The following is a 25,859-nucleotide window of genomic DNA, read 5'->3' on the forward strand; positions in this document are numbered from 1 at the left end:
CAGCTAAGCGTTGGATTGACAGCAAGCTTTTTTTTTTCTTTTTTTTTCTCTCTATCTCTTCATTCTAGCGCCTGAGTAAGCCTTGGGGCAGGGTAGCGTAGTAATCTGTCCCGATTGGGTTGTGCCAGTATATTTTTGGTGTAGTCTCCACCCTTTACTCTTTTGCTCCACAGAACATAACGTTGCGTCCACCTTGCGGCCTTCCCCAAACCAGCAGGGACCACGGGAGCGAGCGAGTTTACTTACCATGTACCACGTAATTTGTACTAGTTCTACCATACTCACAGTAGGTGTTTGACCGGTCTTCTCCCTGAAAAATGAAGCAGGCAAGGGGTTGGTGGGGTTCTTCCCTCTTTGATGAAGGTCGCTAGTGACTTGTGTGATGTACATCTCTGGCAAGATGGCGTGAAACATACAGATATAACAACAAGTGGAGGTTATACCGGCTTTATTCAATTTCTGGCAGGGATACGGTGAGCATTTCGGCCCTTCACTTCTCTATATTCTTGTTTCGCTGGGAGGGCTCTCATGAGTCCCGACATCACTTTGATAGTCGTATTGAATCATGTTAGTGCGAAGTGCCACGTAAGCCAATGAATGGGTCTCTGAACTACTCGCCTACCTAGCTGTCATTCGTATTTTGTTTGTTCTACTTTACTTTGGAGTTGTCAACTGCAACTACGTGGTAAACCAGTGGCGGAATGCCCGGGGGTCTGACGGGCTAAGACGGGGAACGGAAAGCTTGAATTCTTCCCGTGCAAAAAGAAAAAAGAAAAAAAAGGGTATGTCCCGGTTTATGTTAGACTCGAGCTAGCCTGGAGGCATTTCCATATATGACGGAGTAGCTGGGAATACTGGGTGTGCATGTTACGTAGGGTACTGTAGGTAGGGTTTTCCAACCCTTCCAAAATCTTCTAATCAGCTGAAGGGCAAGTTTTTAGTAATTTCTTTTTTTTTTAGTTTTCTTTAAATATATTTATGTATATCCTCTCCTGAGATATTACCACTATGGTAGTATGGTCGTGCTTGAAACCCCCCNCCCCCCCCAAATTTAGCTCCGGATAGACGGTTCACGGCCAATTGATTGTCTATTCTCTACCTAAATATGGTCAGGTCATGTGTAGTGGACCCGGCACTGAACAAGGGGGTCCCATCCATACTGCCGCCTGGCAGCTTTCCTTTCGGCAGTGGTGTGGGCCGATTTGCTCCGCCTGAATGAGGGAGTCCCATGCCTGTCTGTCTGAGCCTGAGTCTCCCCCCCAATGGGTCAATCCCCGCAACTGAAGCAACATTGAACCATCTCGTCTGACTAGTCTTTTCCTGCGGCTTATCGGGGCAGCGCCTCAGCTGTACCTTGTTGCCAAGAAGTGAGTAGGGCTGGCGCCTACAACTTTGTAATTGCTTAAATGTCTTAAATGCGCCTGCTGTTAGAATTGCGCCTTGCTTTGTTAGTCTTTTTTCTTCTTCTCACCTACGTCCGGCCTTTTTTTAATTTTTATTTCCTTGCTCTTCTTTGTTATTTAATTTCTTTCTTTTCTTTTTTTTTTTTTTGGTTTGTGCAGGTCTTGATATACCTAACCACCAGTGGCTGTGTAGGGAGTATATAGCACTGGCTCCTTCTTTTCTCGCCTTGTCTTCAGCTGCGAAATAAAGTACGACAGGTCACTCTACTTCAGTGTAGGTGTTTACTGTTCGCAACGAAGAACAGAAGCAAAAGTAAAAAATAAAAAATAAAAAAATACGAAAAGATGCGCTTCCTCCATCTACTATCAATCCTCGCTGCGACGTCGGCACACGCCAAACCCGTCGAAACACAGGAAGAACTAGACCTGCTATCAGATCTCAGCGGAGAGACGATACAACGCCGAGCCCTGCCAGACTCGCCATCGGGAGGATATGCACCAGTGTCAGAATCATGCTCCTCACAACAGCCGACTGTGAGGAGCGCGGAGAGTGGTGTCGGTTCCGATGAGGCAGCGTGGTTGGTCAACCGCCGCAAGAACACGGTCAAGCCGATGTCCGACTTCCTGAGCCGGGCCAACATACAGGATTTCGACGCAGCCGACTACATTTCAAAACACCAGGGTAACATGTCTGAACTGCCAAATATTGCCATTGCCATCAGTGGAGGTGGTTATCGAGCCTGTAAGTGGATTTGCGATTTGCAATTTTGTTTTTTTTTAAAAAAAATAGAATGTGGAGATGGTGTGGTCGTTGAACGGGTTGCTTTGCCCGTCCGACTTCTTCTTTTGATGTGGTGCATTGCATATTTTAGGTTGTTTTGCATCTGCATCCTCACCAATACCAGCAGTGATCTTCGCCTTCAAAACAGTCTAAATCCTTTTTTTTTATGAGCGACAGGCACGTTAACAAAATCCCCGTTGGTGATATACAGTGTTGAACGGCGCTGGATTTATCAAGGCTGCCGACGACAGGACACCAGGGACAACCGACACAGGCGGCATTGGTGGTCTTTTGCAATCTACAACATATATTTCAGGATTGTCGGGAGGTAGCTGGCTCGTTGGGTCCATCTTCAATAACAACTTCTCTACCATCAGCCAACTACAAGAGAGCGACAAAGTGTGGAAGTTCGACCGTTCAATCTTGGAGGGCCCAAAGACGAGCAGCAATTCTGTCAAGAAGATACTCGACGCGGCCTCCTATTGGAAGGATCTTATCCAAGAAGTTGACGGCAAATCAAAAGCCGGTTTCACTACTTCAGTCACCGACTACTGGGGCCGGGCTCTTTCGTACCAGCTCATCGACGGCGAAGATGGCGGAGACCAGTACTTGTTCTCATCCATCGCCCAAACTCCCGACTTCCAGCAGGGAAATTACCCATTCCCCATCATCGTTGCCGATGGTCGCAAGCCCGATTCAGTCATCGTCTCGCTCAACTCGACAGTGTTTGAGTTCAACCCGTTCGAGATGGGAACCTGGGATCCCACCACCTACGGCTTTGCCCCTCTCTCGTACGTTGGATCCGACTTTGATAAGGGCGTCGTTCCATCTACCGGCAAATGTGTGCGCGGCTTTGACCAGTCGTCTTTTGTCATGGGTACGAGTTCATCGCTCTTCAACGCGGTCCTGCTCCGCATTGAACAAAACAACACGGGCAGCCAGAACCCTTCTATTCCAGAATCGGTAGCCAAGCTCCTAAAATCCATCGGCCCCAAGCTTCAGGCCGAGAACAGAGATGTTGCTTCTTGGAAGCCAAACCCCTTTTACGGCTTCCACCCCGAAACGGCCGGCGGCATCGCGTCGTCCACCGAGTTGTCCCTCGTCGACGGCGGCCTGGACGGACAGAATATCCCCCTACAGCCCCTGATCCAGCCGGCACGCAAGGTCGACGTCATCTACGCCATCGATTCTTCGGCCGATACCACCAGCAGCTGGCCAAACGGCAGCGCCATCCACCACACCTATGAGCGTTCCAAGAGCCAGATGGGCAACGGGGTGCAGTTCCCCGAAATCCCCGACGCCAACACCTTCGTCAACCTAGGCCTCAACAACCGCCCGACCTTTTTCGGCTGCAACGTGACGGCATTCAACGGATCCCAGGTCCCGCCCCTGGTCGTCTACATGCCAAACTCGCCCTACTCGGCCTACTCAAACACGACGACCTTTACGATGAAGTTCGATCAGAAGCGGCGAGACGCGGTCATCGCCAACGCCTTTGACGGCGCCACCCTGGGCCTCGGAAGCCTCGACAACGAGTGGCCCGCCTGCGTCGCCTGCGCCGCCCTGCAGCGCAGCATGATCCGCACAAATACCCAGTTCCCGACCCAGTGCCAGTCGTGCTTCAGCCGCTACTGTTACGACGGAAAGACAGACACCACCCCGCGCACCAAGGAATATTACAACCCCACACTCAAGCTCACAAACGGAGGATCCCAGGCCCCAGGTGAGGCGGGAAGCCTGCCAGAGAAGAAGTCCAATACCAGTAAGTTGCTAATACCCACGAGCGGCGGCATGATTTCATGTTCACTGGCTGTCATTGTCATCATGTTTGCCATGCTCTAGTTACGGGTCTCTTTGAAAGAGACCCTGTATTTTCCTTTCTTTCCTTACTTTTTGTTCATCGTTTGCTTCGTTTTCCTTTTTCTAACTCTATTTCCTTTTTTTTCCTTTTTTTTTTTTCTCTCTCTCTTTCTTAGATCTCGCAACAGTTGGAAAAGTTGTTAGTTTCGTATCGCGGCTTTTCACAAAAGGGAAACATTCTCAGTCTTGAATTGATTCCGATAATCGTTCTCGGTGAGATTTTTTCAAAACGGAGAAAAAGATTGTTACCTTTCTGACGACAATATTCTTTTCACTTTTAATCTTGTGCGGTTACCTTTCTTATTTTATACCCAGAGATTTTCCATGTCGCAGTCTTGTCATTGCGTCCTTGGTTTTTTTCAGTCTCTCTTTTCACATTCAGTTTCTTCCTCATACGGCTGGGCATTGTCCTCATTACCCTATCGAGCTGGGTTGGGCTACATGAGGCGTTTAGGGGTCTTTTGTCTTTTTTTTTTTTTTTTTCCTTCTTTCAAGCGAGGCGCAATACGGTGTATTTTTACAAGGGGGCTCTTATAGAATTGATCTTTCTTGGTCAACAACATTACTATGCACAATCTACATACATAGTATAGAATCATGGTCTCGATGTTGTATGTTGACTGCACTCCAACGTCTCTGTTTGTAGTGGCATGTGACAAAGGTGACATCAACAGCCAGAAGGAGAAAAGGGTAAAGAAAATAACAAAAAAACAGATGAAAGAAGAGCAAAGAAGACAAACGAGTGGCAAAATAAACGGAACTCCGGCATCTTGGTTGGAGTCTGAACGGACGGAAGTAACAGGTTGGTGAAGGAGGCAGGGATGTATAAGATTTTTTTTCCCATAAAGCGTTGATTGGTTGGTCGATTGGCTTATATTTACGTGCATGCCCTGTCAATGACACTCGTCCGATGTTTTGTAGCTGACATGTCAATGACAAGATGTTAGTTGAGATGCAGCTGCAAGACAAGCTCGAGAAGCAAATAAACTTTTTTTTGTTCAACGCCCCGGTACGTTTTGGAAAAAGAAAAAGAAAAGAAGTTTTCCGTCCAGAATACAAAGCAAAAGCAAGATATGAGAAAGATCATTAGACTTGTCCAAGGACTGAGATTTGTGCTGCTAGACAGCCCCTCCCTTCCTTCCCCCCTAAACTCGTAGTGGAGTGTAAGTAAACGAGTTGGACTTGAAAGAGTGGAGGTCCCGCTATTCACCTCTTTGCGGTTATTTCATATTTAAAAAAAATCTTTGATATTTTTTTCGTGTCGACTTGAAGTAACATCAAGTTACAAACCCTAGAGGCCGTTGATTAACCCTCCGCCCTCTAAGAGCCTGGCATTATGTCAAGATTTGTTGTCTGCAGGAAATTCAACAGGTGCAAAGCCCATAACTTGAAATTATTTGGTCTAAGTGCTTGCTTGGAAATAGTAGTTGAGAATTTACAAAAAGTAAACAACAAACAACAAACTGGGTATCGGCTATGTACGAAAAGGGGCTAAGCTAGAGAATAAAATGCAAGCACAACACCGTAATAAATGACCCAGATACTCCTCCTCCTTGAAAACTTGCACCAGTCTCCCCCAAATCAAGTGTCTCCTGGAACAACAGCGCGCAAACAACTTTCCCTCCAGATCCCTTTGCATGCATGCCGTTGCCAAATATTAGCAAATACAGATGTGAGAAAAGAATAAGCCCAACCTATTAGCGAGGCAGCTTTCAAAAGTGGCTGCCCACTGAACCACGGCCGTCCTGGGGCTGGAGAAACTAGAACGCCTGGTCCGATTTAAACCCATAACACCGAAACCACATTAAACGCCAACCATAACATTCCCGAGTAAAAACCCCCCCAACAGCCCAGAGGACTAAAAGAAAATCAACGCCAGAGGTCCTTCCGATCCTTTCTCTTGTCCAAGCCCGGCGAGACCACTGGCCACTCGTTGCCGCAGGCGGGACTCTTGTAACCAATATTGTTCATGCTACCGGAACGACCGTGCATGCCGGGCCTGTTGCCGCCGGGGGAGGGTGGCACGGCGAGAAAGCCACCGCCGCCGTCTCCCATAAAGACGCTCCTCCTCGCGCCGGCCGTGGCACCCCAGCCGCCCCCGGAGCCGCTCGACAGGCCGTACGAGCTGTGCGGCCGCGATGGCTCGCCGCTCTCTGCGTAGCCGCCCGACACCTTGACAAATGACCAGTCGAGCTCGTCGTCGCCCTTGGTGAAGACCTCGAGGGTTGCCAGCTGCTGCGCCGGCATCATGGCCGCAAATGGGTTATTGCTGCTGAACCGTGGGTTGTGGCCGGCGCCCGCGAACGGCTTCTGCGGCAGCGGCATCGTGTGCGCGCTCGGGTCCTGGAATGGGGCGCCGCCTCCCATCTTTGGTGTCAGGAAGGTGCGTGGCGACTGCATGTTGGATCCGAGCGAGGCATTGTTGGACCGGCCCTCCGCAGTGCTCGGTCTGCGCATCGAGAAGCCGTCGGCGAATGTAGGGTGTGGCGGTGGAAGACCAAGGAGCGAGTCTGGGAAGTGGGCATCTCTGACGTAGACAGCCCGCAGACTCGGCAAGGCTCCAGAGAGAAGAGAGCCGGAAAGGTAGTTGTAATATGATGAAGTCACGCCACTCATTCCGCTTGCGACAGTATTTGGACCGCCAAAGGGACCTGGGCCCGATCCGACGGCGGTTATCTCGTAGTTGAGCGTGAGCAGCGAGTTGGAGCTCAGAGGTGGGATATCATGTGTTCCTGCGGCAGTGGGCAGCGAGGCGGAAACCTTTTCTATAACTGTGAGACTCTCAAGAGCAGACGCAGCCGCCAGGACGCCGTGGAGCTGCCATGGCTTAACCCCGGTGCCAGAAAGACTAAGATTCTTTAGTCGGCTACGAGCGTCGCGGCGCGTCGACAGCCATTGTTTCAAGCCCTCTGCGCTAACGTTGGGAACATCCTTGAGAATAAACTCCTGCAGCGCAGGGAACGGCGGGACCATATCATTGTGGAAAAGTATTTCGTCTCCAAATGTCATGGTTTCAGAAACCTTGAGCGCCTCGAGCTTGTGCAGCGCTCCCAAAACATGTCTCAGCATCGCAGGGTCGACATTGATGCGGATCAGCTCCAGGACCTCAAGATTCGGCCAGATGTTGCCACTTGCAAGAGCCTGCAGGCTGCGTTCCGAGCCAGCCATATAAGTCATCTTGCGCAGCTGGTGACACCTCGCTTGGACCTCCATGCGAAGGGTCAGATATGTCGAATCGTCTGCAAATAGGCCCTCGGGAAGATCGACATAGCGTAAGTTGGGAAGCACGGCGATGGTACGGGCGAGGTCGGCTTGACAAGATTCGCGCAGCATGTACGGCGTCTTGAAGTACTCGACAAGCTTGCCGAGCCTGGTCGGGTCCTCGCGAAGAGTGCGGCAAAGCAGCTTGAGGCGCGTCTGGGCCGTGTCTTCGGGTAGACCATTACGATCAAAGAATGAGCGGCGTTTGCGCAGGTCCGAAAGGTAGATCTCTCGCTCGCAGTAGTGCACCGAATCGATGCGAATGCTATGATAGCTGGAGGGCGGGTATGGAGGTTAGCAAGTAAGGTATGTAGACAGAGAAGGTTGCACATGAGAGTTGGAAAGTAGTGAGTGTACTTACAGTTGCCTAATAGCAGCCCTCCTCCACTGCTTTGAGACGGCAGCGCAGTGGGCCAGGTCGCGCTGGTTGCAGAGCATGCACGCGTCATCCTCGCTGCTCTGCTCGCACGTCTCATATGTTTCGTCGCCTGTGTGCGGGCACACAAAGAAGAAGATGCGCTCCAGTATGGCATCAGGGAGACGCGCCAACAACCTACTGGATGTCATGCTGGCGGTGCTCTGAATCTGACCGGCACTGTAGCCGGGCATGGCGCCCGGAACGCCTAGGAAACCGCCACCACCTCCGTGCTTGCCATTGCCGCCGCCGTGAGTGTAATCACTGTCGCTCTTGCGCTTATCTTTGCTGCGTTTGAAAAGACCCATATTGCGAAAGCGGTAGGTTATCCGGTTCATGATGGGCAAACGTCTCGGACACAAAGGCCAAAGGCGCCGCGGTGTAATTAATATTGTTCAGAACAATTGCCCCTGCAGAGTGGAGAGACAAAGAGAATGAATGGCTGGGATGGCTGGCAGCCAAACCAGCAAGACAATCCTAGTGAGTCGAGTCGGACCGTTTTGGAGAGGTGAGAATTATTGAATTGGAGGCAGTAAATCATGCGTTTCTTCTTATTTTGTGTCTCGTTGTTTGAAATAAATCTCCACTTTGGTGAGGTGTTGGATCCCAGTGAACGTGGTTTCACCGTGAATGGTGGCAGGAACGGGTTTTCTTTTTTTGGGCTGTCTACCCTACCTCCTTTTTTTTTTGGCTTCTTTCTTTCTTTCTTTTAGTTTTCTTTCACCTTGTTCGTTCCCTCGGAGGACGGAAGAGCAAGAATCAAGCGACCTAAGCTCGAGCTTTCATAGCCGTTGCAAAGCTTGGATGGTCGTATTTCAAGAGTAGGTAATTAAAAATAGGGGAGAATGAAGAAGACCCTTAGAAGATGCCTAGCATCGGTGCTTTCTTAGTTTGAGTTCCGGCGCGTGCAAGGTCTTATGTGGCGTGCCGTGGCGTGAAGTGCGTCGTCCGATCCCGCCTTCTTGAGGTAGGTGTGCACGCGCGACCTGGGTCTGCGTCGTCGATCTTTTTGATTTGGGGGACCTTGTTGTGTGTGCGCGGTAAAGCCACCAAAGCAAGACGGTGTGGGTGTCACCACGTAATTAACTTCCTTGTCGCACGTGTACACAAATTTCGTTTGTATGCCTGAGTTTTGAAAGGAAAACCAGAGAGAAACTTAAAAAAAGAACAATAGAAGAAGAAGAAGACGAGAGCCAAAAGTCCAGTGTTCCCTCCGGGTGGTGCGGATGGACTTGTTGCCCGAAATAACGGCAGCGAAAATGGATGAAGCCTGAGTGAGTCGCCGTAAGGACTGGGCAAGTCTGTTTGTAGGTAAAAATATTGGCAACTGACGGGGAATATGGTACAATTGAGTACAGTAAGTTGAGATCTCTTGGCTGCTTGTTTCGTCTGCATGGACCCCAAACAACAAGTCGGGGAATATGTCAACAGCCTGGGAAAGGATTCGCTTGCTGTCCTCGCAAATAACAAAGGTTGCAAAACTCAAGGCTCAACCTAGTGACAGTAAGCTGGGTCGTCGTTTAAGTTGAAGAGAGGGTTGGAACATCATGGGTGCGCAAACGTCGTGAAGGGCAAAAAAAAGACAGGAAGATTAAGGTATGGAATGCTCTTAGCCAAGGTCTGGCAATGTTTGCCGATTTCAATTGGAGCCTACCACCTCCTTGCCTGACCCGCAAAGCCAGAGAATCTGCGAAGCAGGGCCTATTGGACCAAAAAAGTCCGGCGAAAATGACCCCCCTTGGCGCACCTAAAAATTACACACACACACAACCACACGATGGCACATAGCAAGGCGATCACAGCCCCAAGAGCCCTTTCGCGCCCTGTTTCCACCCTCTCCCCCTCCACTACCACTTACATCACAGCGGTTTGGTGCGGGGAGGAGACTTTAATCTCCACCTCTGCGCAAACGGACCTGTCCACTGATTGGCTTTCCAACAATGACATATCCATTGCTGTGCCTGGGGATCCCTGGGGTGCCAGTTTGTGTTCTTGGCTGCATATGGTCTTTTTTTCTCTCTCTTTCAATTCTGTCAAGTCAGACAAAGGATGACAAGAAGCGGGGGTGAGTTCGAAACAAACAAAACCACCACGTACAGGGCTTGAACAAAAACAAAAAAGCCCCAAACCATCCGGGCTGTGTGTGTGTGCCACGCTCACCTTGCAAAGTGTGCTACTGTATTTAGATCAAAGGGCTATCCCTGCTTGCCACCCCTGAAAGGCACAGCACAAGCACCCAACCACGATTGAGGAGCCAGAACCGGACCTATTGCATTGCCGCCCCCGACCGTCCAATGCATCCCGTCCAATATCAACCCGCCCCTAGAACCCCAAGAAAACTGCCGGCGAAGCCTCAAGTAGAAGAAGATTGGTGCAACTTTTTGATGACTTTAGGAAAACCAAACGCAGCCCCCCCAGACTAAATCTTCAACACATTAGGGCTGCTTGGCGAACCTAGCAAATTAATCTACAGTAGTCTTCTAGATGTGGAGAGTAGAAGCTAATGCTAGGTGCTTTAGTTGACCCCCTTCGTCGCTTCACACTTCACTAGACCACTGCCTTGGATTATTTCCTCCCACCGCCCCCAAACTCACCATTCCATGCAGCCTAACTGGTATGCAGGCACCTACCTTAGCAACTTAGGTACCTTCCAAAAGCGAACACGGCGAGCAACCATTAAGCATCCCAGCAATCCGGTGCGGTGCAGCCTCCAATCACGCACGTGGGTCGGAGAGGGCTAGGCGATTACTGCCTTTGCCTTGCTGCTTGATCTTCGGGGGGAAAAAAAGGCCTCCATTTACTTGTCGGGATCATCCCAGGTTTACGCAACCGTCATCTCATCTTGTATAGCTGCATCGGATGTTGAGAACATTGGCATAGGGAGAAAAATACACGCTTGTCAGAAATTTCAAAGGAACGAAAAAAAAAGCGGGAAAGGACCGTCTTTTGATGGGATGAATGATTCCTGTTCCTGTCAGAAATAAGCCAAGCTGATTTCTGATTTCGACTTGATCTTTCAGCTCTGACAAAACGACCAACCGGTCTTCCCTCGCCGCCACCCACTCGAATCGATAGGCAAGGCTAGCTTGGCTGAGTGTACCTAGTATGACGTCCATACCTTACTAAAGTTCGATCCAACATAAACGACGCTCCGTCTCAGGTCTCGCTTATTCTATTGCTAGACCGGGTCCAGATCATTTCTAGAGCGAGAAGCATGCAATCTGTTGGTATTGTAGAGCCAAAATGACATATATTCACTACGGTGGAAAATTAACATGTAATCAAGCGACAATCTGATCAATGCTTTTGTTTTCTCCATTCCAGTATAATGCGATAAAAAAAAATAGTCCCAAGATTATGCGAAGGGGAACAAAACGACAAACAAAGGAGACTTTCGCAATAGTACGGTTTGTACAATGCAACAATCGTCAAAACTTAAACCGGCATAGATGAACACCGTTGTTTCCCTCCCCATCTTCCACATTAGTTGTTCCGTCCTCCCACAAACATCGTTGAAGATCATGAGCCGTTCAGCACACATTTCCACCAGCGGTATTGCTGGATGTTAATCTCACATCCGTTCTCTGTCATCTTCTACCTGCCCCGAGCTGCCTGCATCTTTGATTTCCTGGGAATGTCGGAATCGAATGCCGTCTCGACTGGGACTACTCACGCTGCCCACGCGACTACTCTGGCTCCCCTAGTTGCCGTTGCCGTTGAGATGCACGCCGTCAAGCGGGCTGGCGGGACCCGAAGGCCGCTGCTTTGCGCCCAGGGTTAGGGGAAAAGTGTACTCATCGGGGTCCTCCTCCTCCCTATTGTAGTGCAGATGATTTAACTGTTAGTCATTGAAATTCAACCATTTCCTGGGGTTCGCACTGGAAATGTACTTACGGAAGCTTCCACGATACGTAGTCCTCAGTGCTGAGCCCCTCCCTGCCCTCCTGCAGACTGGCGAAATCACCAGGCGTCATCATGCCAGCCCTGTCACGAGGAGATCCGGGGACCGAGAAGGGACGCGAGATCTTGAGGTCGCTGCTGTTCATGAAATCGGCCGTGTCGTCACCGTCAAACGAGTTCGGGTAGGCCCGACGGAGCGCAAGCTGGCGCGCCTTGATATACTCGAGTCCCATTCGCTTCCAGTCAAGGAGGTCGCTAAGCCGCTCGGTACGGTTGCGTTGGTTGATGCGCTGCCTGCGGCTCTTTTGGCAAAACTCCAACATGCAGTTGGTGAGCTGATTAACAGAGTCGTCGACACCCTTGGTCCTGCGGTCTACGATGTAAATACCATAGTCGCTAGAGTTTTCGATCAGCTCCTCCATGTAGCAACCGAAACCCGACAGGTTGGTCGTGATCGACGGAACACCCATGACGGTGCACTCGGCCGGGGTGTAACCCCACGGCTCATAGTATGATGCAAAGACACCGAGATGGGTTCCACGGACAAAATCATCGTAATCCAGGGGCAGCACAGGGTTGGCCGAGTTGAGGAATTCTGGGTGGAAAACAATCTTGACGCGATCTGTGGGGTGGTTGAAGAGCTGGACACGACGAATTTGGTTGAGAATGGGATCCTCGGAGTCGTTTACCATGTTGTGGGTGACAATGGGGGGAAGTCCGTGGCGCTTCATGGCAAACAGACGTCTCCGGAGTAGGACACGGTCCTGGCTAGTAATCAGTTCCTTCTCATCGGGGAGAGGGTCGCCATCGTGCCACTTCAACGAGCGCTCAAAGATCCTACGACCAATGCTCTTCTCAATCACATCAACGGTATCTCGGAGAGACTTGACCACGGCCTGACCCCTGAGGGCCTCCACTGTGAGGGAGGAGGTCTGGGCAGGCATGATGACAAAAGCCACGACAGTAGTCTTACTTCCAGAGGCTTTGAGACGGTGATTAAGTCTCGCCAGAGACTCAATAAACATGTCACAGCCCTTGTTCCTGAACTCGTACCGACCGGCCGTGAAGAAGTAAAGAGTATTCTCGGGCTCAAAATCGTAGTGGCCATAGAAGTGGCCCCGAACAAAGTCGTGGATCTTTTCCTTGGACTGGGCGTGGAGGTTTTGGAACTCGTGCATGGCCGCAAACTTGGTCACGTTCAATCCGTTTGGCAGGACACCGTCGGGCTTGCGCTTCAGCAGGTGCTCGCTTTCGTAAGCAGTGATGTGCGAGACAGTGGTGAAGACATCGCACGAGTGGGCAGCGGCACGCTCGATGCAGTATCGGTGGTAAATACCACGCTTGCCCGCTTCGGCATCCACATCAAACCACTGGAGGTTATTATAAAAGTCGACCGAGCCGGCACACAGATATCTTCCCAGCAGAGTAGCGTGAGTGGTGAAGATAGTGGTGACATCAATGCGTCGCTTTTTGCACAGGGGCAGACCAACTCCGGCAAGCCATTCGTGGAAATGGGCGATAACTGCCTTCTTTTTCTCGTGGCAAACATACTGCAACAAGGCAACAATGTCAGCATGGGATATATATGGGGCGGTTGAAAGGGAATTTGCCCTCCATGTGAATGCGTACCTCTCCCAGGAACCAGGCAACCAGGTAACCAAACACAATGGCCTCGTTGGTCTCATCGTCGCCGGGAGGCGAAGGGATGGAAGCAACGTTCCAAAGGTCTGTCTTCCATTCGTCCAGATGCTTGTAGGCAGTCTTTGTATCGATCAGCAGTACGCGCGGGGCACCCTCGATCAGCCATCGTCCGTATAATATGCCGATGCCACGATCCTTCATGGACTGGATCGTGGCAGTGAGCGCAGGGTCCTTCGGTTCGAGCTCCTCAACTTCGACAGCAGCCTGTGGTAACCGTCATCTATTAGTATACGTGCAAGCTCTCCGGCTGCGGGTGGGGTTTTTGCCAAGCTTACAGAAGTATGATTGAGCGGACCAATCAAGGTGTAGCGGTCGCCATATTCAGCCGTCGTAACAGGAGCTTTCGATTTGATGACAGAGTAGATACCACCAACTAAACGAAGGTATATAGGTTAGCGAGGCCGACCGGACAGTTTCTCATGTATCTGTGGCATTCATACCTCTGTGCGCAACTTCGGTTGCAATCTCAAACAGGATGTGGTTCTTGACCTCGCGAGGCTCACGTTCTCCGCCTTCCGCCATGTCGGCACCGGTACTGTATGCAAAGGACATCAGTATTTCGTGGAACACGTCGTATGTTCCAACGTGATATGTTTAAGTGTCGTTTGGCTGGTGAGATGTGCTAGAACAGCAACTCCAAAGAGCGGTAGTGGGTGGTAATAAGAGTAGTCCGTAGAGGGGAGCGAACAACAAAAGTATCGACGGAACTAGCTCTGAAGAAGAAATGATGTAACAAGCCAATTATGGTTCAAAAGCGGCGACGCCACCACGTTGTACCGGAGACACTCGGGCGATATGTCTGCAGCAAAATGGATGTGGATGTCTGAGGTAGGGAAGGCAAGGTATGGATGTCGGGCGGGGATGAGGCGAGGATTGTCAAGCTTGTGGGTACTCACACCAAGATCAAGAGTCTCGGCGCTTGAGCAGCTGGTTGTATTTGCTGGGGGTTGCGTGGGACGCGGGAAGCAATTCAACGCTGCAGACGTCAATGGAGCTGTCCAGTCCCGACAAAGTTGGCGCAAAAAGAGACGCAGGATGAGCTAATGAGCTTGTGAGACAGTTCGAGCTAGAGGTCGATTTTGGTAGCTAGCAATTGATCCCAGAAGATACTATCGAAGCTACCCAGCTGCGCGCAACACACAAAAACGAAAAAAGGCGTTAGTGAGAATGGCGGAGCAGACAACTGGAAAAAGAAAAAGAAATTGAAGATCCAAATGTCCCGTACACAGGTAGGTAGCTAGGGTAATTAAGAGTAGATGGAGACCTCGGGCGTGGAGGAAAGGCAGCAGCAACTCTGCTCTGGAGGGTGCACGGTGGTTGGGTAATCGTGCCAAGACCCTGCCCATTTATTTGTTCGATGAATGCAATAGATAAAATGGGGCCAACCGGGGTAATCGAAGCTCGCCCGCCGGGCAACGATGAGTGTGGGCAAGCGAAAACCGGAGCCACAAATCGAATCGTCTGGGGAGGTGCTTACACTGTGGTTACAATTGTCAAAACTCAACTGTCTTCCCTGTCTGTCTGTCTGTTCTCATAGAAACGAAGGAAGGTAGGTACCTAAATCAAGGTATGGGTTGCGGTTGGGGTCACGGCATCATCCCGCGCTTCAACATTCCGGCAAGACTTTTCTTTCATTATTTTCTTCCTTCTTGTGCCCTTGTCTCATCCTGGCCGGCACACCCGTACCGTACCTAGGTAGTACAATCGCTTGGGATGATAAAATTTCTTATTATTGGCACGGGCGCTAAAGCGGTTAGACTTGGTAGCCTGGGCCATTCCTTGGGCGTCAATTACCCATTCCCAACAGATAAAATTCTTCCTGCATCGAAATGAATTCTCGGCTTATCTCTCTTAAATCACCGTCCAATGTATGCGTCTTTTGCGAACCATTCGTGCTAGTCTCCGGGTTCACCGACCCGGCAGCACCCGCATGATAAAAAGTCGTGTATTCTACAGGTACAGTGCGTTAAAGTTGCGGTTCAGAGCCATCCAACACTGTACCCACCTTGTTCGTCTCGTCTGTTTATTCGTATCCTGCAACTCCCACTTTTTTTTGGCGAGAAGCTATGACGACATTTGCTGCGGGGGATGAAGCTCCAGCCCCTAGCTCTAAAGCACGTGTAGATTTGACTGCATCATATGTTGTCCTGTCGTGCAAGCTTTTTGATCGAACGCATACACGATTACACCTATCCACTAATGGCACAGCCAGCCATTATGTTCGTCACCAAGAAGGGGATTATTACGTTACGGATGGAATCTGCAGACAATCGATAGCGAGTTCTAAATGGCTCAATTGTGTTGCTGATGTCAGTTTGCCCTCGCCGCCACTAATATCTATTATTGGAATCCTTGTTTGTCCTTATCTGGATTTCTTGGATTGCGTATTTACGTCTCTTTGTGTCGTATAGTATTCAATGTAAGAGACTTGCTTTGTTAAGTCAATGTATCAGATGGTTTCGCTTTGTTTGTCCATTCTTTGAAAGCTTTTCTGCCATAGAGTCTCAGTGTCAGGACATCAAATAGGCAGCTTTGAACAAAGCGATGAGTCCTTGCCAACGATATATATATGACCCAAGGAGTGGCTCAATTGAGATATTTCGCCCATTTCGATTCTTTATTCCATTTACTGTATATCCAAACCGCAATAACCAGGACCAGGCTGTCCAGACACTACCAACTTGACTCTCAGTTTGTATTTTCACCTTCATCTCTCATATATCCCCCTTTTCACTACGAAAACGCGCCGGTCACTACTTCAATTTGTTAGCAAAAGCATACACTGCTTTCCCCATACGAAATGGCCAGACGCAATGGAGGCTTTAACAACCAGCATCATGCGAATGGAAGCAACAACAACAATCGCCAATGGATGAGTAACAACAATAATAGCAACGGTAGTAACAGCACCAAGAACAACACCAGGCAGCAGAGGAACAACAACACCGGCCCTCGAAATCAGCCAGATCAACAAACCAAAAGCACAATACCTTGCAGGTATGGACTGCAATGTACGAGAATGGCCAATGGAAACTGTCAGTTCGGCCACCCGAACAACGGCAGTGTTGACCACGGTAACAGCTCGGGTCTTGGCAAGCATATCGTTCGAAACAATGAAAGTCTAGGCACTACGCAGGGCTGGGACTTTGGCGAGTTCAATTCCATCCCCCACATTTTTGACAGTCATATTAACCCAGGCCAGCCGGGAACTAAGTTGATGCCAGAGCCTGTGTATGCATTTGGAACCAGGCCTAGCTGTGACAGGTACGCAAGCGGATCTTTTCTGGATCAAGATGGCGATGTCATCATGTGCGACTGCACCAGCAAAGTTATGATGGCGCCGTGCTTCAGTGACTGGTATATCAGGAGCCGGGAGTCCCAGAGACAGCTTAGATTGGATCATGAGCAGCTGGTGCAGGAGCTTAGCGACTACAAGCTGAATCACCCAAGCAACTGGTCCAAGGAAGAGGCGTTCCAACGAATGTCTGTTGAGCTGAGGAGCTACGTCGCCGACAAGTATGTCCAGCTTACGAATGCGGAAGAGGAGGAGCGTAAGAGAAAGCTCGGGATTCGTGGTTGGTAAGTTAGTCAGGTGAGTGAGTGACAGTAGTAGCGAGGAGTGGATAACCCGCGACCACCGTTTGTATGGGTTGCTCACCGAACATCAAGTGATGGCGTGCCATCTGTTGTGGACATAGCGTTTTGGTGTTATAATGAAAAATTTTCAAATATCATTTGGGGGGTTTGTTTTTTGTACGCTTTGATTCCATGCTTTCAGGAACCATGTCGAAGAATGGATGGGTTACAAATCTACGTCCTAGCGGAGATACACCAAGCTTGAGCACGTGATGAATCACATGCATGAGCAGAGTGTGTGGTGGGTCTGGGGCAGGATGGTCCCAGCGGGGAAGTCGAATCACTAATCCCAGAGTCCCGAAATCTGTATCCTCACACACCGAAGCCTTTCAAGGTGGTATATTTGACCACCAGGTAGAGTCTAATGATTTCGCCTGCTGGTGTCGTTTTCCTGCAACGCTGGCTAGGATTTCGATCCAACTGTCTCTACGCCAAACCATAGCGGAGATGAAGATTAATCACTTCTACCTTTGCCTCTCAGGATCTTCAACGTAAACTTTCGACATATCGGGGATATGACGAAGCTCCTCTGCAACGAGGTAACCATGGCCCTGTTAAGCCAACGACCAGTTCCCGCCAGACTTACAGCAGGATTTCATAAGACCCCGCACACTATGGCTCGGCCACGACGAAGACAAGTCCGCGATCGACGACACCAGCGAGACATGGGAAAAGGAAGATGATGCTTCGACGCGGAACAGGGACATAACATGGCGGCACATCGATGTGGATTGATGGGAACAGATATATCTGCCAAGACAGCAATTTCTCTTGTCTATGTCTGTGGTGGCTTGTGAAGTTGGCGGTCGCTTCCCGACCTGCTACTTTGCTGACATTGTCAACTCAGATGGGGTTCCCGCCATACCTCCCATATCCCACGATGCCCCCCCAGTGCTGTGGATATTCTGAACAAGGTTTTCGGTGTTATTTCACGCTTAAAAGAAGCCACGTACTCACAAGCCCGGAGCCTTATGGCTGAAGCGTAAGTGGATGGATGGATGGCGGGAATAGTGAATGCGAGAAGGTACCTCGAGGAATCCCCAGCAAGGCAAGCAACTTAGTGCTTGCGAAAGGTGGCGGTGTTTGGTCAGATCGAACATGACCTGTAAATGTCTGGTGCATGCAATTTTTTAAATATAGAGTGACCTGATGACTTTGCTTCACTGTGGCGACGTTGTTCAGGGCGAGTCACAGAATAGGCGGATATGGACATCTCAGGAGGGAAAGATGCAGCGACCAGAAGAACCTGTGCAGCGCGCGCTGGGGTGAAGAACGGAGCTCGGGCCGCTGCCGATGGACTTGATGATCATATTGAGTCGGCTGGCTGCCTGACTCCTAAGGGCCTCGCGCACAGTTACGGTACGCGATTAAATTTTGGACCTGCTAGACAGCTTAGCTTTCCCGGCTTGCTAGGAACCAGTACAGCTAAGCTGTCACAGTCACAGCTAAGTGAGTCCTTGTGGCATTTGGGTTGGACTGAACGTGCCATACAGTAAGGCAAATTCCAGGTTACTGCAGTGGCCGAGTTTACGTTCTGCGTTTTATTTTGTTACTCGCCGCCTGCCGGGGCAATCTTGACCTGCAAAGCCGGGCTGAGAAACCGAATCCATTCTCAATTGGCCATAGGCCCTGCACGGATTGACTACAACACAGGCAGGCAGACGGGTACATCTACCAAGCAACAGATTTGCCTTCGGAGTTTTATCAATCAATCATTCTCGATCGCCTTGCTTTGTTGCAAGTGCCAAGCAGGTAAACCTGATTGACAGGTCAGATATTCGAATCCGGAGCTAGGGGGATGGTGCTGCTAGGTTTATTGCCCTTGGCATTAGCAAAGTTATCGACAACCCAAGAGCAGCTGGCCCGTGATTAGAAGCTTGATGAGGAACGCGGCCCGAGGGTCCCCCTTGCCGTCCATCTCTTCTTTTCGTATTTCATATCACCTACAAAATCAGTCTCAAATTCGCGGTGTCTTTGATCACGGGGCTCCTCTAGCCCATTGTTGCCATTCCCGGAAGTTGGATTGTTTTCGGGACCAATTCTTTCTTCCTGGCGTAAAGCGACGACTCTTTTTCACAGAGCGCATATTCGCACATTCCACAAACAGCACATCCATCAATCAGTTGTAACAGCAATCACAACTGGCCCCGCAGAGGCTCCATCCGCATAGAGATTGGAGTCTTGATCAACGCTCAACTGTGATTCGGAATCAGCTCATCGGCACAAGAGAAAGGTCATTCGATCCACAAGCCGGCACAACCTCAACAAACAACTGGAAATCGTGTGCACAGGGACAGGACCGTTTTCCGGACGACATGCAAGACTGTTGATGGTTGGTAGATCCACAGATTTTGGAGAAATCTGATGCCGGTATCATCAAATCCATCTATTATCCATCCACAAGGTATTTGGGCGAAACAGTCAATGTTACCGATACGGAGCGACTAGCCAGCGTGAAGTGGTAGGTAGGCAGGCAGGCAGACAAGCGAGGCGACGGGTGCCGTTCGTTCAGCGGGACTGGACTCGAGGTAGCAGCGTGCTGAGGTACACACACACCCTTGTCTTGCGGCTTAAGTCAGCCACGCCCAGAAGGAGAGAAAGCCTTGACCAACACTAAAAGTCAAAATCGGGCCCCGTGGAGCATGGACCAAAACGTAACATATCGACGCCCTCAAAATGCTGCAATGCCAAACGAAGGCCGCACCAATCAACAAGGTGACGCGCGCGGCAAGGATGATCAGAGAGCTTTTGGCACAGACACAAGCAAAGCTATGAGCTCGTCGCGCAGATCTCCGTCCCCGTCGTCGTCTTTTGCTCCTCCTCCCCGACGCCCCGAATCACGACCACGACCACCTCGCGAGCAGCAGCAACCTCACCCACCACTCCCCCGAGATAATCTCGGCAGGGGCCGATCGATTGAACGACCCCTAGAGCCCATCGGCCCCAAGAGTCAGCGTCCTGAGCCATCAAATTTATCGATACAGGGTTCGGCCGACGGACCGCGTCAGGGACCGCGTCAAAACCGTCGATCGAGGCATCGAAGTCGAGAGCGACCACGGCAGTCGAGACACCGATCACCACCACGGCCGCCGCAGGAGCCTCGGCGAGGCTTTGCACCAGATTCCATCTTCGACCGCCCTGCTCGTTCAGGGCATCTCGATCAGCCTGACACTGCGAAGGAAAGGGAGAGAGATCTGCCCCACCGCAACACTGCAGCTCGCGAATCGTCGCGTCTTGCCTCCTCGCCTGCTTCAACCTCGAAACGCCAAAGAAGTCCTGGACCGCCGGCTGCGGATCCAGATCATTCGGCGAAAAGGTTGCGTCGCGGTCCAAGCCCTCAGGCCGACGAACCCTATCATTTTGACAATCGTCCAGCACCAGACAAGGCAGGACTTGGAAGGGAAGAGCATCCCCAGCGGCCGTTTTCCCCGGGCCGACCGCGGTCGCGATCTCCCGGCTACGGTCGCGAGTTTGACCGACGTGAGAAGCGTAAAAAGAAAAAAAAGAAGAATAAGAACCGTCGCGACCGCTCAAGGTCTCCTAATCGAGACAGGGACGAGTTTGGAGGTCCGGCTCCCAGTGGCCGTAAACCTTTTCCCCAGCCTGGGAGGGAATCTGGAGGAAGACGCCGGTCTCGTTCGCCTCTAGTACCCGATCGCCCGCGATCTTTCTCCCGTGGCCGATCACCCCATTCTCAATCTCAGGGTGCAGAGCACCCACCATTCTCGCCATCCCAACAAGGACCACCCAGGGGCCGAGGGCACAACCCCAGTCGTGACTTTGAAGTACCACCGGAGCGGAGGCATTACGACGGGCGAGCAACGCCACCACCACCCGAAGTCTCGCGATCACGCAAAAAGGGCAGAGGCCGTGAAGAGCGGCACTCCCGCAAGTCGCAAGCTCCTCGAGTGTCTGGAGCCAACAGCGTCGAAGTGAACATGTCGGCGAGGGGGAGCGGCTATCGCGGCGGCTACGGCCCAAGTGGTGGCTACCAGATGCAGGCTCCCTACGCTCAAGGGCCTCCCACAGGACCTAGGCGATTTTCGCACTCGTCGGGACATGCAACACCCAACAGCTTTCATGGGACACCACCACCTCAGTCACCATATGGTGGGAGCCAAGGCTGGGGTGGGCAACAACAATATCAATCCCCCAGGTAAGCCCTCTGATTCCCTTGACATCATCTCAATGCGAAAAACTCGTACTATAGAGGGTTATCGAAACGGCGATACTGATGTCATGTGATTAGTTATACGCATCAATACCCTCCCAACGGAGGATATACGCCTAATGGTGCTCACAATCCAGGAAACTTTACTCCAACGGGGCCACATGGGCAATATCATCAATCACCATCATATGCTCCGCCGTCAGGCCCCAACTCACAATATTCATACCCACAAGGTCCCGCCCGCGGTGGTCACCGAGGCGGCTTTAGGGGAGGAAACGCCTTCAACCAAGTCGGGCGAGCCGGGTACCGTGGTAACAGTTTTAAGAGTGCAAGTCACAATGGGAGTGTGCACAGTGGTAGTGTACATGGAGGCAGTGTTCATGAAGGCAGTGCCCATGGAGGTAGCGGCCACGCTAGCCCTGCTGCAGCCTCAAACAATGGGGAATCAGCCTCACAGAAGGCTCATGGACATCCTAACGAGCACGCCAAGGATGATGAAAATCCCTTCAGGCCGTCTAAAGATCTGCAGGTCGAGGATAACAGTCAGTCGGGACATGTTGAAGACAATTCACAATCACAACAAGACCAGCCACAAATAACAATGACCCAACCCGAAAGACAACCGCCAAGTGGCCCATCGAACCCAAAGATCAAGTTTCAGTTTAAGTCTTCCTCCAAGGTTCCTGCAACAATACCGAAGCCGGAGATATCTTCCAAGTTTAACGCATTACCGCCGACACAGACGAAAGCTCAGCAGCAGCAGCAGCGCCAAGAAGCTATCAACAAGGAAAGGAATCTTCCTCAGGACGTGCCAACAGGGCCAGCGTCTTCAAGATCACGCCATGACAGGGGCCCACGGCCACCGCCTGATGCGCCTAGGCAGCCATCAAGCCAACAGCCCCAGCCCCGGTTCAGGATGGTGAAGAAGACGATGAGACGACCAATAAGGAAGGAAGGCCTCCCGGTAGAAATGGCGAACTCGGACTCGGTGTATTACCGGAAGCCCGGCAACGAATCAGTCGTTGGTGCCGGGACATACGGAAAAGTCTTCAAGGCTATCAACGTCTACACCAACAACCTAGTGGCCTTGAAGAGGATACGAATGGAGGGTGAGCGGGATGGGTTCCCGGTGACGGCTGTCCGCGAGGTCAAGCTGCTGCAATCACTGAGGCATATCAATATCGTAAAGTTGCAGGAGGTCATGGTGGAGAAGAATGACTGTTTCATGGTTTTTGAGTACATGTCGCACGATCTGACAGGTCTGCTCAACCACCCGAGCTTCAAGCTGGAAGCCGCACAAAAGAAGGACTTGGCACGGCAATTGTTCGACTCGCTGGACTACCTACACCGGCGAGGAGTCCTACATCGTGACATCAAGGCTGCCAACATCCTGGTGAGCAATGATGGTATTTTGAAGCTGGCTGATTTCGGTCTTGCACGATTCTACGCAAAGCACCACCAACTCGACTACACCAACCGCGTCATCACGATATGGTATCGATCACCAGAGCTCCTGCTTGGGGAGACGCGGTATGGTCCTGCGGTTGACATCTGGTCAGCCGCATGCGTCATGGTGGAGATATTGACGCAGTATGCTATATTCCCTGGTGAAGGGGGCGAGATCAGCCAGCTGGATAAGATATGGGCGGTTCTGGGGACGCCGAGCCGATCGGAGTGGCCGGGGCTCCTAGAGATGCCCTGGTTTGAGCTATTGCGGCCGGCCTTCAAGAGGCCCAACAACTTTGCCAAACTGTATCAGCACCGCGTGACACCCGCTGCATTTGACCTTCTCGAGGCCATGTTTCGCTTCGATCCGGCCAAGAGACCTTCTGCTGCCGAAATCTTGGAACATCCTTATTTCACAGAGGAGGAGCCGGCTCCAAGACAGGCTGTTGAGTAAGTTTTTTTGGGGGGTTTTTTTTTTATTTGTCTTGATCCAAGTTTTTTGGAGATATTATAGAATGGCATCCACTGACCATGTTTACAATTGATGCAGGCTGGCCACTATCGAAGGCGATTGGCACGAGTTTGAATCGAAACAGCTGCGGCGCAAGAACGAGGCCAAGGAAAAGGAGGCACGACGGGCTGCTCGTGCCGAAAAGGAGAAGGAAGCGACCGGGGCTGGCGCATCTGACAAGAAGAGGCCGCACGATCAAACGGCTGTGGCGTCAGAGCAGAGCCAGCCGGACGCCAAGAGGCAGAACGTAGACGGTAGGCCGCCGGCGCAGGAGAAAGCTGGCGATGCAGGGTAGAAGCTGGTTCGTGTTGAGTTGAAGAAACGAGGGGTCTCGGTGGAACTCAAGGAAACGAGAAGAATTCGCCTGGGGTAGATGCCAACGATGGTGTTGTTGTTTTTTGGAACATGCATAAGACACGGCGCAGTTACCGGGGATCATAATAGCGAGCGGGGGTGGGCTTGGGAGTTGTTTTTTTAAATGACCAGGGTAATGTTGCTTCAGCTACCCTATATGTGTGAGGATAGGATTCTTGCTACATAATTTGCCTGGCCATGTGACAGGGCGTTGCGATGGGATGCATAGGTATTTATGTTACGTCCTGTACGACGGGGAGGGATTACGAGTGACATCTCAAAATCCTCTGTATTTTTATTTCAAAAGAAAAAACAAATATTGACATGTGACCAAATCATGTGGAAGCTTCGAATAATATTGCTTGTCCTCCCGAAAACTAGTTCCAACCAAGGAGGGCCAGCTCTCACGGTCTCAATTTCCAACATCAGCTCACCAAACCAATTAAAAGTTCACAACGGCGCATCGATCCAGTTTGCCCCATTCCAACCCAGATCCCTCCCGCGGCACGGTCGACAACCTGCTTGGTAGTCTGCGGCAAGACAGGGCGCATTGAGCTGCATGAAGGAATTGTTGGTCGCGGACCAGCACGACCTCCCCATGCGCAGCTCCGGGAAGATGAAGTCTGTCTGCTTGATGCGCAGGCACCACCAGTTGTAGTCACCCCCTCCTCCTTGCCCGTCTGCCGCCCTGCGCGCCTGGCACTGCTGCGCCTGGCACCCCGTCTCCATGTTTCGCGTGGCGCACCGCGAGTCGGCCAACTCCCGCTGCGAGCGCACCTTGTCGGCCTCCTCGGTCGGGTTGGCGCACGACGTCTCGGGACAGACGGGGGTCGGGGCGGCGGCTTGTGGCTGCGGTTGTTGCTGCTGGGGCTGTTGCGGCGGCGGTGGTGGGTTGCCGACGAACGGGTGCACGATCCACGTCCGGGTCGTGGTGTAGCTCCAGGCCGAGGAGCGCGTTGAAGTGCTGGTCGTGCTGCGGACCAGGTAAGTGGTGTCGGTGCCGGCGACCACGTGGGTCTCGAGCACGGTGGCCACCGGGCCGCTGCCCGTTGTCGTCAGCGGCGGCAGCGCCGGTTCGATGATGGTCGTGGTGGTGGTGGCGATGCGGGTCAGGGTGTCGTAGCCCGGGTAGCCGAGGTCGAGTAGGCTGTTGTGGGTGGTCGAAGAGGTCGTGCAGGTCGTGGTGACGCTCGTCTTTGCGGTTGCAGTTGCTGGGATGGCTGCTGTTGGCTGTATCGTCGTGGCCAGTAGGAGGAGGAGGAGCTGTGCTGTGGAGTGGGGAGGCATCTTTGTGTTTCCCCCTTTTTTTCTGCCCGGGTTAAAGCAATATATTAGATGGATTATGTAGGTGGTTGTGACGCTACCTGCGTGAAATCTTGTATAATATGCTTGAAGCTTGCAAGTCAAGCAATTTTGATATCATGAGCTTTGCAGTCATGCTCGGTGAATCCAAGTCAACGTCCGGAAAGGAGGAGAGGGGATATTACGGTCAGTGTCTCTCCAGTATTATCATAAAAGAAAACCAAATATTATCATTACCGGTACAAAAAAAAAAACCTGCTCCCACACCAAAAAAAAGAGATTCTTCGCCGATAAACCGCCGAGCCCAAATTGTATGCACGTTACACCGGCAGCTTCATGTTTTGCCTGGTGCGGTGGGACTCGATGTACAAAAAGGGGAGCGAGCGGAACATGTGGTGAGCTTGAGAGTCCGTGTGATACTTGTATGCGGTTGGATGGATATTAAAAACGGACAAGAAAAAAAAAAAGGAACCAAGTTAAAATAGCCGGAAGAAACTGCCGTGGCGTATCTGTGCAGTTATTGACCCGATTGGGCATTCTTTGGGAGACATGCCCAAAAACCTCCCGAGTGTTTTTTTGTTGGTAGTGACATGTTTTTTTTTTGTCGTTATAAGTTGTCCCGCGTGTTGTTGCTAAAAGGCAAAGAAGTAAAAGTTTCTCGTATAAGTCCAAGATCTGAACGTTTTTGTTTGTTTACTTGTGGATAGAAAGAAAAATCATCAAAAAGGTAACTACCTAGGTAGCCAATGAAAATGAAACAAGGATCGTGAAGTAGCAATTAATAGGACGAGGTCAGCCGGGGGGTTATGTTGTAGCTGGGACCTGGAAACATCCGTCCACTAATGTGGCGTGCCCCTGATGGCGTACACCTTAGCGCGAAGAGAGAAGGAGCTATGACAGGAGGCGAGAGCAACACAGACATGTATGTCACTGATGTTCACGCCGGCTTGAGGTTGCCCAAGGTTACTTGATCCTTCAGTCAGTTTTAGTTTTGTCAAAGCTGCCACAAAGAGCTTCATGTAGGAGTGATCACCGCTGTGAATTGTGACATGTCGTAGTGATTGGTGTTTATGTCGACTAGCCAAAATTGGACTTCCCCCCCCCCCCCCCCCCCCCCC

The 25,859-nt window shown here is 51.2% G+C and overlaps 6 protein-coding genes across 6 annotated transcripts; 3 read left to right on the plus strand and 3 right to left on the minus strand.

Annotated features, from left to right (window-relative positions):
- Window positions 1-1,480: 1,480 nt before the first annotated feature.
- PgNI_07715 (uncharacterized protein) lies at window positions 1,481-4,246 on the plus strand. Its single transcript, XM_031127725.1, has 2 exons — window positions 1,481-2,145; window positions 2,396-4,246. Exons 1-2 carry the CDS (start codon window positions 1,749-1,751, stop codon window positions 4,024-4,026), a joined length of 2,028 nt encoding a protein of 675 aa, XP_030980687.1. The 5' UTR covers window positions 1,481-1,748; the 3' UTR covers window positions 4,027-4,246.
- Window positions 4,247-5,418: 1,172 nt separating this feature from the next.
- Window positions 5,419-9,302, minus strand: PgNI_07716 (uncharacterized protein). The gene is made up of 2 exons (XM_031127726.1): window positions 7,667-9,302; window positions 5,419-7,579 (listed from the first exon to the last, which is right to left on the minus strand). The coding sequence occupies exons 1-2, from the start codon at window positions 8,056-8,058 to the stop codon at window positions 5,914-5,916; spliced, it is 2,058 nt and encodes a 685-aa protein (XP_030980684.1). The 5' UTR covers window positions 8,059-9,302; the 3' UTR covers window positions 5,419-5,913.
- A 1,649-nt stretch (window positions 9,303-10,951) lies between these two features.
- PgNI_07717 (uncharacterized protein) lies at window positions 10,952-14,553 on the minus strand. Its single transcript, XM_031127727.1, has 5 exons — window positions 13,762-14,553; window positions 13,597-13,694; window positions 13,250-13,525; window positions 11,615-13,170; window positions 10,952-11,535 (listed from the first exon to the last, which is right to left on the minus strand). Exons 1-5 carry the CDS (start codon window positions 13,871-13,873, stop codon window positions 11,421-11,423), a joined length of 2,157 nt encoding a protein of 718 aa, XP_030980685.1. The 5' UTR covers window positions 13,874-14,553; the 3' UTR covers window positions 10,952-11,420.
- A 1,568-nt stretch (window positions 14,554-16,121) lies between these two features.
- On the plus strand, window positions 16,122-16,904 carry PgNI_07718 (uncharacterized protein; the record flags this gene model as incomplete). The annotated part of the gene is made up of 1 exon (XM_031127728.1): window positions 16,122-16,904. One exon carries the CDS (start codon window positions 16,122-16,124, stop codon window positions 16,902-16,904), a length of 783 nt encoding a protein of 260 aa, XP_030980682.1.
- Window positions 16,905-18,895: 1,991 nt separating this feature from the next.
- PgNI_07719 (uncharacterized protein) lies at window positions 18,896-23,709 on the plus strand. Its single transcript, XM_031127729.1, has 3 exons — window positions 18,896-21,113; window positions 21,207-23,024; window positions 23,125-23,709. The coding sequence occupies exons 1-3, from the start codon at window positions 19,600-19,602 to the stop codon at window positions 23,378-23,380; spliced, it is 3,588 nt and encodes a 1,195-aa protein (XP_030980683.1). The 5' UTR covers window positions 18,896-19,599; the 3' UTR covers window positions 23,381-23,709.
- Window positions 23,710-23,889: 180 nt separating this feature from the next.
- Window positions 23,890-24,726, minus strand: PgNI_07720 (uncharacterized protein; the record flags this gene model as incomplete). Its single annotated transcript, XM_031127730.1, has 1 exon — window positions 23,890-24,726. One exon carries the CDS (start codon window positions 24,724-24,726, stop codon window positions 23,890-23,892), a length of 837 nt encoding a protein of 278 aa, XP_030981479.1.
- Between the last annotated feature and the right edge of the window lie 1,133 nt (window positions 24,727-25,859).

Source organism: Pyricularia grisea (assembly GCF_004355905.1).
Source record: "Pyricularia grisea strain NI907 chromosome Unknown Pyricularia_grisea_NI907_Scaffold_4, whole genome shotgun sequence".
NCBI lineage: Eukaryota > Fungi > Ascomycota > Sordariomycetes > Magnaporthales > Pyriculariaceae > Pyricularia > Pyricularia grisea.